Source organism: Rhopalosiphum padi, chromosome 2 (assembly GCF_020882245.1).
Source record: "Rhopalosiphum padi isolate XX-2018 chromosome 2, ASM2088224v1, whole genome shotgun sequence".
In the NCBI taxonomy this organism is placed as follows: domain Eukaryota; kingdom Metazoa; phylum Arthropoda; class Insecta; order Hemiptera; family Aphididae; genus Rhopalosiphum; species Rhopalosiphum padi.
In genome coordinates, this window is record NC_083598.1 from 9,548,236 (window position 1) to 9,564,634 (window position 16,399).

General features: G+C 28.5%; 1 protein-coding gene across 4 annotated transcripts in view; it reads left to right on the plus strand.

Annotated features, from left to right (window-relative positions):
* LOC132919240 (serine-rich adhesin for platelets) overlaps positions 1 to 16,399 on the plus strand; it is a 244,618-nt gene that overhangs the window by 146,862 nt on the left and 81,357 nt on the right. For all 4 annotated transcript variants that reach the window (XM_060980639.1, XM_060980643.1, XM_060980640.1 and 1 more), the window contains exon 5: positions 4,655 to 4,770. In XM_060980639.1, coding sequence (XP_060836622.1) covers positions 4,655 to 4,770 — 116 coding nt within the window. The remainder of the gene's footprint in view (positions 1 to 4,654; positions 4,771 to 16,399) is intronic.

Sequence of the window (16,399 nt, forward strand, 5' to 3'; positions counted from 1 at the left end):
GTGTGTTTTGCACCGTAAGGCATAGTCCATATAATATAAAATATAAAATATTATTATACACACACATATACATTTATATATATATATATATATATATATTATATATAAATTGTCAGAGGAAAAATAATCCTGTGTGTCACACACTCAGTTTTAAATCCCACGCCGCTGTTGCCACCATAAACACATATGCGCTGTGTTAAGTATAATACGTTTCATGAATTTAATTTAATTTTAAAAAAAATAGCCCTAGACATTGACTAAAAAATATGTTCTGCTCGATAAATTATAATTTATAGCTGATCGAATATCAGGGCATGAGTATGACACAGTATTACACAAACGATTTAAAATAACCTCATACTGTACACAATATTGTAGGTGTATGCATTAAAGTAGGAATTAATATATTCATATGATAAGCAATGGTTATTGGATAACTTAAAAATTATGTTAGAATAAAATCATATTTGATACACTTAACGTTAACTCAGCTATGCTGAGTACACATTTTACTATTTTATGTAAGTACATAAATTAATTTCAAAATTAATAAATATTTCAATCGATTAATTAGACAATTTTAATATGTGAAATAATTAATGGCGAGTTGATATTTCATCAGAAACTCGTACAAGTAATATAATACATTTTTGAACGCTTATATTATGTATTTATGTATTATATTTTTTCTTATTATTTTCGAAGTTGAAATAGGTCATTATTATTGACTATCAATAAAATTACACGAGTATTACGAAAAACGATTTGTATCATGTCACCAGCAAAAGTGATAATAATTGAGTTTTACTGCGAGATATGTAGTAGTATTGCAATGCATAATATATTCATGTATATATAAATGTCAAGGTTACTTTTTTCATAAATTTAGAATAAAAACTAATAATATGCATATTATATAGGTACTATTACATATTAATTTTACTATTGTTTTATGTATAAACAAATGTATATACATTATATAGGTATGCATTTGGTATTATATTACATCGATAGCAAGTCGATCTATCATCATGATTTTGAATTTTTTTAATAACAAGTTCAATCATGAAAATATAAATAATGAAAATAATAAAAACTGGCTATGCTTGATTAGTTATGTCATTGTCGTTCAAAAAAGTTGTAAAAATATTCAATAATAATATATTCCAAAATTATTTTTATAGCCTCAAACTTTACCACATATTGACCAAAAGCTTTAGAAACATCAAATAACGTGTCAATTGAATATTTGGATATTTCTATACTAAGAACAATATATTATTATATTTATGTATTCTCATATTACAAATCACTATAATGCAGTTTATTCAATACAAAAATGATTTATTTTATTTTTTAAATTTACACCCATGTATATAGGTTAAACGTATTCAATTTTGAACGAGCCAATTAATAATAATGATATAAAAAAAAATTTTCTCTTTTCGTATTATTATCGCCAATGTCATCGTTTTAGTCAACGTCGTGTATATAAGTCATACATATAAATTAGGTATGTAAATATTTATTTATATATTATATCGTGTGTTTCCGTCGTCACTACTGATAGCTATAAAATTTCACAGTCTGGGACCGTACCGCTCGCCCATATAATATATGCCTTCCACCACTAGCTACGCGTATCATAAATCGAAATTTCCCGGGGTGTAGGTATAGTCCAAACAATTTAAACTATTCCCAAAAACCTACACTCCCACTAACGACTCCACTTTCAGTAGGATCGGTTCGGTGAGGCCGCGCACGTTTGTTACGGCATAAACGAGCGAATGTAAAATATATTACTCGGGAAACTCGTTGCGTAATGAATTCGCCATAAAAAGGTTGATGAGATTCGGAAGAAGTGCTATAAAAAAAAAATAAAATAAAAACGGGGGAGAAAGTAAACGGAGCGCAGTTAAAGTTCGCAATGTTTTCAACAGACATTTTCACACTAAGTACCGCCGACAACGTTCATTCTATGCACGCACATATATATAATATAATACTTACCGCTTTTCTCGAAAAGTGGACGACGCACAGCCGTAAAGTATTTGCGCGTTTAAAATAATTGAGAGATGTGTTTGAGCTTGCGTGAAAAGTTGTTGAAAAATAACCAATGACGTTCTCATTTGAATTTTCTCCATTTCTTATACGCGTTTAAAATATCTGTTCACTCGACGACACGAGTTGCCGTCAATCCATTCAATAGCAGCCCATGACGCGATTACATGACATACCCACCTAATGCAGGAATTACTCGAACACAATATTATATGTTATTGGGTTGTTCGTAATGGCACTTACCTCATAATCACGTACAAACGTTAGACTAATCGTAAAAAATAAAAAAGTATTCAAATTTAATTATTTATAAGTTATGGGGTAATGAGGGCGGAGTGTAAGGAGCAAAATATTTCCATCAATTATACGCTATGATTACCGTTAGATTTACACATCGACTACATTAGATATCTACTGCGATATCACAAAAAATAGAAAAAAATAAACGCTAACATTAATTATTCGTGTAATCTTGTAAACCTAAAAAAAACGTTCATGGAGTATTCAACTGTCTACCCCTTACCACGTTTATGAACTACCTATTACTTACATGATTTAAGCTCGTAATTTATTATATAGCAGTGTGATAGTTGTGCAACACTACAGCTTTGATTATCGCTTTACAGATATACGTTTCCTATTAGTTCTTCCTCCTCGAAAGAGTTATCGAAATTGGACAGTATATTTTATAGTACACGTGCCAGATATATTATATTGATAGTAATTGTCCGAGGTCAGCTGTGATTATCTAAAACAAAATTAAGTTACCTCGTTACACAATCCACGTGTGTTTAAGAATCATATATAGTTATAATACTTGTAATAATCGAACTGAGTAATGGTATAGCTACTCGATTTCGGATTTCCACACACGCATTTTCGGAACGAGATGAGCTTAATATATTATTGTAGTTTACAGATGAAATTTAGTTTCTCAAATATTAGGTTTAATCTCAGCTCGTATATAAACAAATCAAACTTTTCATCGTCGTCATACAAATGTGAAATGTAAGCATCGCGCGAAAATACACAATCCTTTTGTTTGCCCACGTTTGAGATTTTAGAGATTCAGTAAAATACTTAAATACAACACGAACCGTCTTCATATATTTTGTGTGATTTATAACAAAGAACTGTAGCGGGGTAAACTCTTAATCTGTCAACGTCACCATATAAACGAATATAGCGGCAAAACGTCAAATCGACGTTAATTTGATGGCTGTAAAATTATTATATTGTTAAAAATTCAAGAATGTGTAGATGTGTAATGCCTTAGTTATTTTAAGCGTTTAAAGTAATTAAGTATTGCATTTGCAACTCAATAAAATGAAATCTACTCACGTCGCTATATAATGTGTCTTAAGTCTGAAGCAATCGCAAACTCTGGCCCGGCTGAGACGTACCTTCTCTATCGTTTTCTGCACCACGTATTATCCATACTTCTCTATTGATTGCAATACACGTCGACCGAATCTCATTACTACGCCCGTTCGATGGGCGACAATGACACATAATTACCCTATTGTATATACACACCGAATTCGCGACGGATGTGTACATATAGCCATAACGTCGTACTGTAGTGATGTGCCTACGGAGTGTGTGATTCCTTCGAGTCGGCACCAAAATAAAATCGTTGCCACCGCAATGCGAGATCCGTGTCGAGACGTTGAGGTAAATCGTCCAACGTTTTCGTCGACCCGGAACGATATGAACATTTGGTTCGGTAAACGTGGAAGAATATATTACGCGTATGCATATATTTCTATCATATATAATATACGTTCGTAGTATTCAGTTGGTGCTCCTTCGTGCGTGCGTGTGTTTAATATAGACACACAATAATACATTATTATGTGCACACAGAAGCTGTGGGTATATATTATATGCTCGCGGTTCGTCGGAGCAAACGTCACCGCTCTCTATATTATATCGTCTTTATTCTCTGTCACTCTGTCAACAACTGACGATATCCCTCGGTGAATACCTGGAGCGATCGGTTTTTTGTTAAGTGTGTATGTTTGTGTGTGTGTGTGTGTGTGTGTGTGTTTAGCCAAATCAAATTTGGAGATGACTAACCATCTATAACGAAAAATAAAATATAAATGTCGTCGAAATGTACCTAATGATGATAGTAATTATACGTCGGTTTAGAATGTAATGATCGACGAAATATATCTCGTCAAAGTTTACCGTATACTCACGTCATTAAAACATGTATATAAAATATAAATATATATAAAAAAATTCATGATAAACGCATAAAATGCAATCGAACTGAATAGTATACGAGTACCATAATAATATTATGGTAATTATTATGTACCTAATTATTGCACTTCATTATGAATTTACTTAAGTCGTAGAGTAATATTGTATGTGCTCGACTCTGATAATAAATTAACGTTGACACATTATGTGTTTTATTTTTTACTTTTATATACAAAAATAAGTTACTTATATTTTTCTTTTATCTAGTACCTACATAATAATATATAAGCACAATGGTATTATAAAACTATCAAAATCAGCTGATAACGGATAAATGTTTTAGATTTTCGAATAATATTTAATTATTTGTTTCTGTTTACAGTTGGAAGCTCAGAAGACGTTAAGTCAGCAGATTTAAACAAGTTAAATATGTCGAGGCGGTCAAAACCGGTGGCGAAAGCTATGTCTCCCAACAGACAGGGTCCCCAGCAGTGTATCGTAAGTACTTACATATATATTTATACGCAATATATTTTATATACATATTTATTTATGGTTACAAACTGCAAAATCAGCACGATACATGATTCAATTTTATATAAGACCCATTATTTCGCTCTAGTTATTCATAAATGCAAGAAAAACAAAAGCGATAGAAAAAAATAAATCGCTATACGTATTGATCTGGCTTAAAGCAGTAAAGCATATTGAGTAAGGCGGTTTCTTTCTAACTGTAATAACGTTCGAAACCTTCAAACCCATATTACTATTATTATAATAATATTATTTGCAGACTAAAAGGTACTCCACCGTGTACTCGTTATATACCGTCGGCTATGTAAGCAGACAGGAGTGTTATTAACGATAATATTCCCTTATTCCCCTTCCCAATAGTCAAACTCAAAACAGCTTTAAACGAGCACAAAACTTTGTGTATGAACATGACGTTGAACAATACGACGGTTATATTGTAGTCTTTAGCTCTAGTCATTATATATTATAATCCGAACACACGAATACCCTGAGGTTGATAATCTAAAAATTCAAATTCATCATATTTCATCGTTTAATTATTTTATAGCTATAACAGTACGCCTAATTTATTTTTTATTTTTTATTCGTGTAAAAAAAAGCAATTGTTAATCGGAAAAATTGTCGAAAGTTGAAAAAGTTTCAGCCGATACAGTGCAACTCGAGCGAAGAAAATATGTTTTAATTAACGTTTTCTCATTAACTGGTATAATCAATTAATCAAGAATGCAACAAATTTCAATAACCCTAGATTAACGCAAGTCTGTCACAGTATACACAACATGAATTCAAATTAAACTTCAAATCCAATTTACACAGCTACAATGCGGCGAATAACTTTCTTTAGTAAATAATTGATACACTTTTGATTTTACTACGATTGATTTACGTACAGGCGGCCATTGCGATTTATAGTACATTAATATATTATTAATTTACAGTATATTTTTATTTTAATCAAACAGATTATGTTATCGTAAATAACAAAGATTGGATCGAATCATAATCAAACATTGTTCACCAGTCAAGTTATCTCTTTTCTCATTACGGTTCATAAATCATAATTACGCAACGACTTCTTTGTAACTTCTAAGGACTATTCAACTTTCTCATAATTCTTGACATAATAATTTTTAAGTTGCAGCGTTACGAATCCCTCGATGACCGCTGTAGATGATTCGCTATATCTTCGTCGCAACCAACAGTACCATATTATACCACACAAAAGTTTTCCCGGTATTTTATAAATCACAGATACAAACGAATATTTTGACTGCTAAATTCGGCTTAATCTAAAAAGGGTCATACCACGGAGATAATATTTGTAGCGCGAAAGTTTCCTCAACTCGTAAATTATTGTTAACTCCACATATATATATATATTATACTTCCATCAACATTTTTCTCCGAGACACGAGATCATAACAAAGTGGAACAAAAAACTATACAGTATACACTTTCATATCTTATAATATCCATGAAGTGTATTTTGTTTATCTGTGTGAAAAATAAGAAATTAAAGTCCGAAACAAAAAGTTTTTTCCACAAAAAAAAGAAATTTTCCTTCTAATAATTGGATAATTCAATTTCTTCTTTCGTCGTTTGATGGCGTCTGTGCGTCTACAATAAACAAACATAACATAATAATCTTATCTATTCATTTAAATCTAAAGTGGAATATAAATTGTTATTTATCGCGACATTTTGATATTTCGTACCATATAATATGTATTGCATGCACAAAGAAATATTATTGTTCGGACTTAAAAACCTTTTTGGTTCTACCCTATAATACATGTTCGTAACAACACCGTAACCTGTATATACTGATAATACTTACTATATAGCATACTCTTGACTATTATAGACTATGCGGTAGGTATTATAATGCTATTTTGTTTTTATTAAAGACGGCACCGATGTAATGTTGTAGAAAGGACGATTTTTTTTATAATTCCATTATCTTTCAGAGGAACGTTTCACATGTTCCTCAAAGTAGATTTAGACACGTTCGTTTAAAGAAAACAATAAAGAGAAACTTAGAACGTGCTTTACGTACATTTTTTTTTTCAGAAGAAATGATAGTTTTCTAGATAGGATCACGAAAGACCGTTTCAGTCTCTGCTATTGTTTAATCCTCCGTCCAAAACCCATTTCATTTTTACCTTGTTTTCACTGGTCTTATTATATTTATTTCCATCTTTTCTTTCAAATAATACCTACGAAACCAAAATATCCACAAGCAATGAAAACACTGTTTTGTACACTTATTTCAAACGTACAGACAATTATTATCAATAATTAAAAAATAATTGAAACTTATTATAAACGAGTCCATCAAAGCATTATTTCTATGAATTTATATGAATTATGAAATCGATTGAAACTCACTATTATATCTCTACACCAACACAACATAATGATATTAAAAAATATTGTTGCTTTCCCCTTCCCCTATATATGTTAACAATTTATGTTTATTCGTAAACCATAGAGCTCAAACATAATTACTTCACTCAATATTAATCGAAAATAATATAATTTATATAACTACTTTGAAACTACATTTAAAAAAACCATGTATAATTATATATATAAGACTTATTTTGAATACGTTATTATTCACTCGATATATTATATTAAAATTTGTTTTTATTTAAACAATTTAATACAATTACATTAACTATTATTATTATTCAGTAATACATGATTTAATTTTATCAACAAAAAATCTAATTTTTTTAAATAAATATACCAGAAAAAGTTTGAATACATATTCAAACTATCATATCGTAATTAAACTCTTTCATTTATAACAAGCACTTATAAACAAAAAAATGATATTATTAATTATCCTTGAAAGAATTTTTATAGTTTTCTTTTTTTGAGTTTATTATAATTCTCATAATAAATATGCGTAAAGAAAATCATTGAGGTAAAAAATTAAATACCTCGGTTAATATATTTAAATTAATAGTATGTTCATTTTTAAATTCAAAAGTCTAATTATTCTATTTGGAAAAAAAAAATCCTTTTATTGTTCATTTATAACTAAAACTATATGTTGACTCCAATCCAATTAAAATATTTATTAAAAACTGTTAACATAATAACCAAAGATATTTTTTTATACAAAGAAATAAAATGTTTATTAAATATATATTTACTTTTGAAGCATCATATGCACCGTATACATTATAAATATTAAAATATTATCTATTTTGTATACTTTGTTGATAGTTAAATTATCAAATAGCCTCATTCAACATATTATAATAATAAAACATAAGAGTACTTAAGGACTTGATTTTAAATTAAAGTAATTTTGTTTAAATTATTTGATCGTTTACACATAATTTGTATTATCATATTATTTATCCTATAGTCAATAAACAATCTAAACATTTTGTGAATATAAATATTTTCACTTTAGGTACCATAAATACAAATGCATTCAACAATTAGAAAAAAAATATTTTACAACATGTTGTTAATCTTATTATAATTTTTAGACATAGCATTTATAGAATTTGATAACGATTTAAATGTTTCAATATAAAAAAAAAAGTTTTTATTTATTCCCATTACCTTTGCAATACAATTTTATTGTTATTCAAATATAGCTCCACATGAAATCGATGATTGTTGTTTTATACATTCAAGTATAATGCTGTTTTTTTTTTGTTCCAAAACGTTAGCTTCATAACACGTGTGTTGAATAATAATAACAATCTCATTTTATTACCAACACTTTAATAGTACTTGAACTTTTGTTATCGGTTATGATACCATGACAAACTGTTATAAACAAAAAACTCATCCATTATTAAACTGCATTTATAGCATTATGTATTTGTATTCTTTAAATTAGTTTATTAACTAAAAAAATAAAAAGTTGTACCGTACAGTGATACATCATCAAATAGTGAAATACTGTTTTAAACATTTTTCGCAGTCATTGACGTTGACTAATTTCGAGTGTCAAACTAAATGAATCGCTAAACATTTCGCCGTAATAACTGTATTTTATGTCTTGTCATATCCACCTCGACATATCGTCAGTGGCGCTTTAACTCACACAACAGCACCAGACCATCCTAACCCATCACACACCTGTTGGCCAATTTCCTCCACACAAACGCTAGGAAGTCGATCATGAACATGTATATCACGACTGCTGGCAAAACTTTTAGAGGTAAAGTCACACATCTGCAGTAGGTATATTGTATAGTGCACTACGACATTTTCTGGAAGTTTATGGTGCGACTTCATGCTGATCAAAAACAAATGTAGAAAAAAACCCTCGAAGACTTTGCAAAATACAAGCAAGACTTGGAAGTTTCGAGAGAATTATTTTACGACGTTTAATGTCGAATGAGATATCCAAAACAGAGGAGAGGCAGCTGGGGCTTATAAAATTATACCGCAGTGCTGTGTGTGTCTATGTGTGTATAGGTAAAATAACAATAATGAAAGCATATGCGCTGGTGATGCGTACACGTATTATATATATATATACAATATTCGAGAAGAGAAGTAATATTACCGGAATTATTCATCTCCAGAGGCTTTTGTTTCAGAGTTTCGCTCGTTTTCACGCCCATTAGGGTAATAAAATGTTATATAGGATTGAATAGGTTCGGCGAAAATTGTGTGCGGCTGGGTGCAGGTTCTTTTTCGGTGTTTTATATTTTCCAGTGCAAAAAACACATCACAAAATAAATTTGCTACTCATAAGTATAATAATATGATATCATTAAATTGGTCGTTGATTAATTTGTATTATTGTTTAGTTACACTCAGATCGTTGTATAATTTTGAATGATTTTAATGTTTTATAACGTTATTCAATTAATCATTTTTACATAATACATTTATATATCAATACACACATCAGATAAAGGACTATATTATGACCTAGGTAAAATATCTAAAATGTCTATCCAAATCTCCACGTAATAATATTTTGATCTATTTTATAAAATAAATACTACGTTAGTTAATATATTAAATATATTAACATAAGCAAAATACTTTTCATAAAAAATATTACAATATCTATTTGTAAATTGTCAAATTATAATTTATTATTGTAAAATTATTATACCTAATCAAGTTCATTATTTATTATCAATAGACCTAATTCAATTAATTATTAAAATTACTTTTTATTATAATGTGTATTAAAACCGAGTTATACGTTATTAGTCATAATAAATAGCCTTATCGAGTCGTGTTTTATAAATAACTACAATCAAATGTACTTTAAACAAAACATTTTAGTAATCATAAATGTTATAAACATTACTCTTATTATTCTTACCTCATGCATAAAACAGTATCCGCCCGAAATACCGAAAAAATAACACTGAAAGTCAAAATCGCGAATTAATAATGGTGCAAATAAAAATAAAAACAACAAATTTTAAAAAAGAGCGAAAATATAGTATATTTTTTGAATACACACATTTAAAAAATGATATTAAGATAGCAAATTACCATGACCCGATACGGTTCGCGAGTATACTTCAATTGCGCCAGAAATAGAGTAGCTAAAAAAATTATATAAATTTAAAAATAAGCATAATAGGCACCAACTTCACGGGGGCAATGTGGAATAGCCCTCCGTACTTTTATTTTAAGGGGGGTATCGCCCTCGTACTTCGTTATAACGAAAGTAAAACGTAATACTAGTATCTTGCTTTAGTGTATACAAATTATAGCATAAATTCCTAATGAGTTTTGATATGGAAATGTTCGTCAAAACAACTCATTGTCTAATTATGGCTTAAGATAAAATACCACGATAGAATTGGAATAATATCGATGTACAGAAGTTTAACTTTATTATTTTACTCGTGCTAAAGTCTAAAAGTCGACGTATATATATATAAGATACGCTATTATGCACGATCGCATATTTTAAAATTCGTTATTTTTATTTTCACCATTATTAATTCACGATTTTTACATTCACGGTTATTTGCTTCGCTATTTTGGATTAGAACCGCATAAAACATATATAGATGGCCACAAACACTATTTAAATGTGAAAAATACATAATTTCTATCAAAATGAATAAAAAAATATTTTGATAGTGTAACATAGGCTTCGCCTCATAGATAACAAGTTTTATAAAAAAAAACCGTTTCCAATTTTGTTAAAATCAAATATATTATTATATCTATATAATGTCCTATATACACTACATTTCTGACGTTTTGACAATAATTTAAGTTTATCATAATTATATAATTATTAATTTCATTATATAACCAACTGAATCGCCAATAGTGTTTAATTTAATTTAAATAATTAATAGTTTTCAATATGAACTTATTGCAAAATGTTTACTCATAAGATAAATATTAAAGCTTACCTTAGTTAAATTATTCTATAAACGTTCATTTCGCTGTATTTACTTTAATTGTAACTCTATAAATATTCTGCATACATTTAAATAATAATTTAATTCATATATTATTCAAATATAATATATATATATTATATAGCTATTTTAGCGTAAGAGACCTTACAAATAATAATTCAGATTGTCAATATTTTTTTAATAGAATTGAAAATAGCAATTATATTCATAAAATAAATAATCGTACTACGTTATTAATTTCTAGAAATGTTTATGCTTAGTTATTTATTTTTTATACTTTTTTCTTATATTTTGTTGAAGTTTCCATAGTTTTATACTTTTTTTATGTAGGCACGCGGATGAAATTATTTTCATAAACTTGTTTAAACTTCCTCACAAATGAATCCAGGGTTAATGTAAAATTAAATTAAATTCCTTACCAATTAGCTAGCACGTTTTCTTTTGCAACTCTCTTTTTTTTAATAAAATCGAATGATTTTGCGTTTTAAATATCGGCTGCAAACAAACTTTTAAGTATTCTTGGAACGCGCATATTGATATTGCTACTACATAATACGTATGCTGTTGTTAGATCAAGTATAAACTATTATTGTAAATTTATAACAAAGGATCAGTATCTTTTGGTATACTGTTTTACTTTTCATAATATTATAAACACGCGATACGTTTTATACGTTATTATTATTACAAATAAAAGCATATATATATATATATATTTCATGAGAAAATTATTTTAATTACTCAACTTTACTCTTTTTTTTTAATTTACGTATTATCTTTGAATAATTAATGTGTAAACATTTAACGATTATCTTTTTCAAATAAAGATACCCTTTCAGAAAAAATAAAATTTATTTATTTTTACACGACTTAATATAAATATGCTACTTGTACATTTAAAACAAAAAATATTTAACTTATCATAAATAAATAGTGTTATTATTATTTTTATGATTTCACTGTAAAACCTATTAATACTGCTTGAAATATAATAATTATCATTATATCTATTACTCTCAATATGTTCCTTGGTAAATTATTAACACATTAATTATCCTATAATTTATTTTTCTATCGTAATATGATTTACAGATTCGTAGTATCTTTCTTAGGAATAATTACGTTTTACATTTCAAAAGTACTTTGTATATATATTATAATTTAAACTAAAACTATAAGTTACAACATACTTTGTGAAATGGTTTGATACCTCTAGAAAACAGAACATACATAGGATTAGAATATATCATGCCACGTTCATGACGTGTGTTATGGCTGACGGTTTGATTATAATGGTTGAACTATTAGGTATATTTTCCAAACTGTGTTCGCTATGGCTTGTGTGTGTCACATATCAAAACGAAAAAATCTACGATAAGGGATGCAGTACTCTCAGCAGTTTACCAATTTATATTGATTTTCACTAGTGGTTAAATGTATATGTTCTAAATTCGAATACTAGCCCAGTGTGTAGAAACTTGAAATTTTGCGTATCGAACACTTATTATAATAGGCCGCTATAATTCAAAATATCGATTTATAAATGTTGAGATAATTATTTTGTGTTGTATAATATTTGGTACAATAGTGTTCAGTTTGCTATACGTTGTATGTTTGTATGTTTATTTTTTCAAACTGTTTTGGAAACAGTTTACATGCTATGTAATGTTTGACTATATTTCCTGAAATAACAAAATGATAAAATCATATTACTGTTTATTTTTATTTCAAGGTATACAATTTAAAATTGTATGAATCACATATAAAACAAACACCTTTACCTTACTATTGAGTGGACATAATCTAAGTGCTTCTAAAAAACCCCCTATAAAAACATGTTATGCTTGATAAATTTTAAATAATAAGTTTAAAGTGACGCTTTTCGTTATAAAGTTAGTTAAATAATTAAAAATATTTAATATAGTTAAATAGTTTTTAATATTGTTGGCTAAATAATCATCCCACTTTCGTAGAATGAACATATTTCGTAGCATACGAGCATTAATGAATACAATCATCAATTTCTCATCCCAAAAAAACGACTAAGGTTTAAAAAAAGAAATTTAAATTAAAATAAATAAATAACTTTTTCTATAGATGTACTCAAAAAACGTATCTAATTTTTAAAAAAATGAGCAAGTGGGTATCGCTCTGCTGTATAGTACAGATGGAGAGTAGGTCACAATAATGGATGTATTAAATTTGAATGCAACGACTGGTATCATTGTATACGAAAAACGATTTTGAACGGAGATGATTTGTCAGTCAATGATAATTAGTAGGATATATTATATTATTACCTATATTTAAATTGTAATATATCGTTATTTTACACGATTTCGTAAAAAATTAAATTTCATGCGCTCATAAATTTTTTCTATATTGATGCTGTAATTTTTTTTTTAAACAAAAATTGTGACTAACAATTTATGATTTTTTTTTTACTACGATAAGTACAACTTATAATAAACCTTGTATTCAATTTTAAAGAATTTTTGGATACCCACATTTTTTTATCAGCATTTCAAGAAAAAAAACTTAGAAAAGTCGAAAATTTCAATTGTCTATAAGTAGCTTAAAAAAAGTCAAAATATTTTAAAAATTTAATCGTAAATAGATAACGCTAATATAAACATTTTGTGAAAATTTCAAGTATTTAAAATGATTTGTTTTTGAGTTAAAACAAAAACAAAAAATCGATTTTGTCGAAAAGTGGTTATACGTAAAAATTCCCGTTTTTTCCGTTATTTTTTTAGGGTTTTTCCCGACGCTTTTGAAAACTATTGGAAATGTTTTACTTTTGACCCCCAAAGTACCAACAAGATGAATTTTCCTTTTCAAAGAGGGGCTGGAGTCAAAAATCGAAGCATTATTACTACTCCAAAACGTGATGACAGATACAAAAATAAAAAAAAAACACACATATCATTGTAAAATCAATACATTCATCACTCCGTTAAGAATCTAAAATAAACTAATACCTTTAGTTTATATCATCATTTTATATTAGGTATATAGGTAATTAAACAGTACTTATTAATCCATTCTTGACAGTCTCAAATATCTCAAAATTAATATTAAGACTATTAATAATATATACGAAAAAAGTTTCATAAAATATTATTTATAAACAAACCTCTTTTGTGAGTATTTAATGTTATAAACACACACCATGTCATATATTATATCGTAGATTTAAAAACATTTTAACGCCTAAACTATAATGCTTGGTTGGCCTCTGTCCAGATATTATTATAATATCTATTGTCATTATGCGATAAAATGCATTATAATACAATTTAGGGTAAACAAGTCAGGAAGATAAATATCCCATTTCATTGGGAATCGAAATTTATTATCCAACAAAATATAATATTTTTAAGCTACGATAACTGTCGTAAATTGGTAATAAAAATGCATACAACCGTGCGTAAAATGCACGTAAACAATCCTACAAGTTTGCATTGCGCGTGACTATTGTTAACACAAAATTCGACTTACTGAATAAAAATTAAATCGCCCCGACAATACGGTGCATCGAACTAAAATAGCGAAGGCATAATTAAAGAAATAAAAAAAACACAATTAAGAATGATTCCGTGAAAGCGTCCACTTACACATCGCGACTGTTAAGTCCTAAAATACTTAAATTTATACACATTTTGAATCGACCTAAGGATAAGGTTAATTGGTGAATTCGTAGCTGTCAATTGCATATTCGTGTGACTAACAATAGTATTGTGGTCGCTTTTAAACCATCTCACCAAAACGAAAATAGATAGCTAGTGTATTGACAACGATTTCTACAGAGGACCTATCGAATCAAGCAAATAAAAAAAATAATATCGAAATATACAGAAATATCGAAAAGACATCGGTGACGGATGCTGATGAACAGGTGGACAGGGGTAAAATGAAAGAAAATATCGTCGACATTATAATTTCATCGGAGCGTGTATGTGATCGTTCCGCTTCCGGTATAATGCACAAACACCCGGGATGGTGGCGTAGAAAGATTGGGAAGGGTAGGAGCGGGTTTGTTCGAGCGATCGTGGCAGGGTAACACTTGGTATTCGCCGTTTCATCCCCCGCTCGCTCTAGTGCCCTCGCGCGCACGTTCACGCTAACGTCGAGTTTTTAATATTCATTTTTTTTTCTTTTTTTCATTATTTTTTTTCTTTTTTTGCCAACGAACAATTTCACGAGCCAGTGCTTTTTTCCGGACTGCGGAACAACATTTAAAAAAGAAATGCGTGTCGGGGATCGGATGAGGTGTACAGTGGCAGAGGCGGCAACGGCAGTAGAAATAGCGATAGTATTACCAGTTAGTAGTGGTAGTAGTGATAGTATTAATATATAATAGTAGTAATAGTAGTAGTAGTAGTAGTAGTAGTAGTAGTAGTATAATATGGTAGTCGCTGTAGCATTAAAGTATATAATATTATGTCATGTAATTATTAGTAGTTGTGCGCAAAATGGCTGCTGCAGTGATGGCAGTAATATTAAAAACTAGGAGTAATATGAACACCATCACCTTCAATGTCAATTTTCCGGAAAATTTTTCGCAATTCCCTCGTCGATAAAATAAACATTAACATGTATCGATTATAAAAATATTTTTATCTTAACGCCTCGTATACGCAAAAATGTATAACTTTTTTATTTTTAAATTATGGTAATAACCAATTATATGTTTCAAAGCAACCGAAAATATAAGGCTTATATTATGTTAATAAATAATGACATTAAAAATACTTAAATACGGATATTAAAATTGACCTTTTCTGTTTATCAACGCTTCACCGAAATGAAAACGTATAATGATAAAAACAATTATGCCCGTATCTAAAAAAAATATATACCTGTTTTTAAGTTCTAGACCTTTCTATGGATAAGAGGTTTTTGTATTTTTAAATTAATAATAAACATGTTTATACTAATTCGTATTTTAAACACAGTTAATTGTTTATAATTCAATATTTTCATATTACTATAAGGATAATAAAAAAAACTCATTTATTTCTTTACTAGTCTGCTTCATTTTTAGTATACAATACCAATTTTTTATTATTCTAAATCGTCATCTTTAGGTCAATGGAACTGACTGATAAAGACTTTTAGTTGTTATAATCATTTGGACTCAACGTTCCACTGGAAATTTAGTGCAGACATGAATTGGTGGTAAATTAGATTAATTGATTTTAATT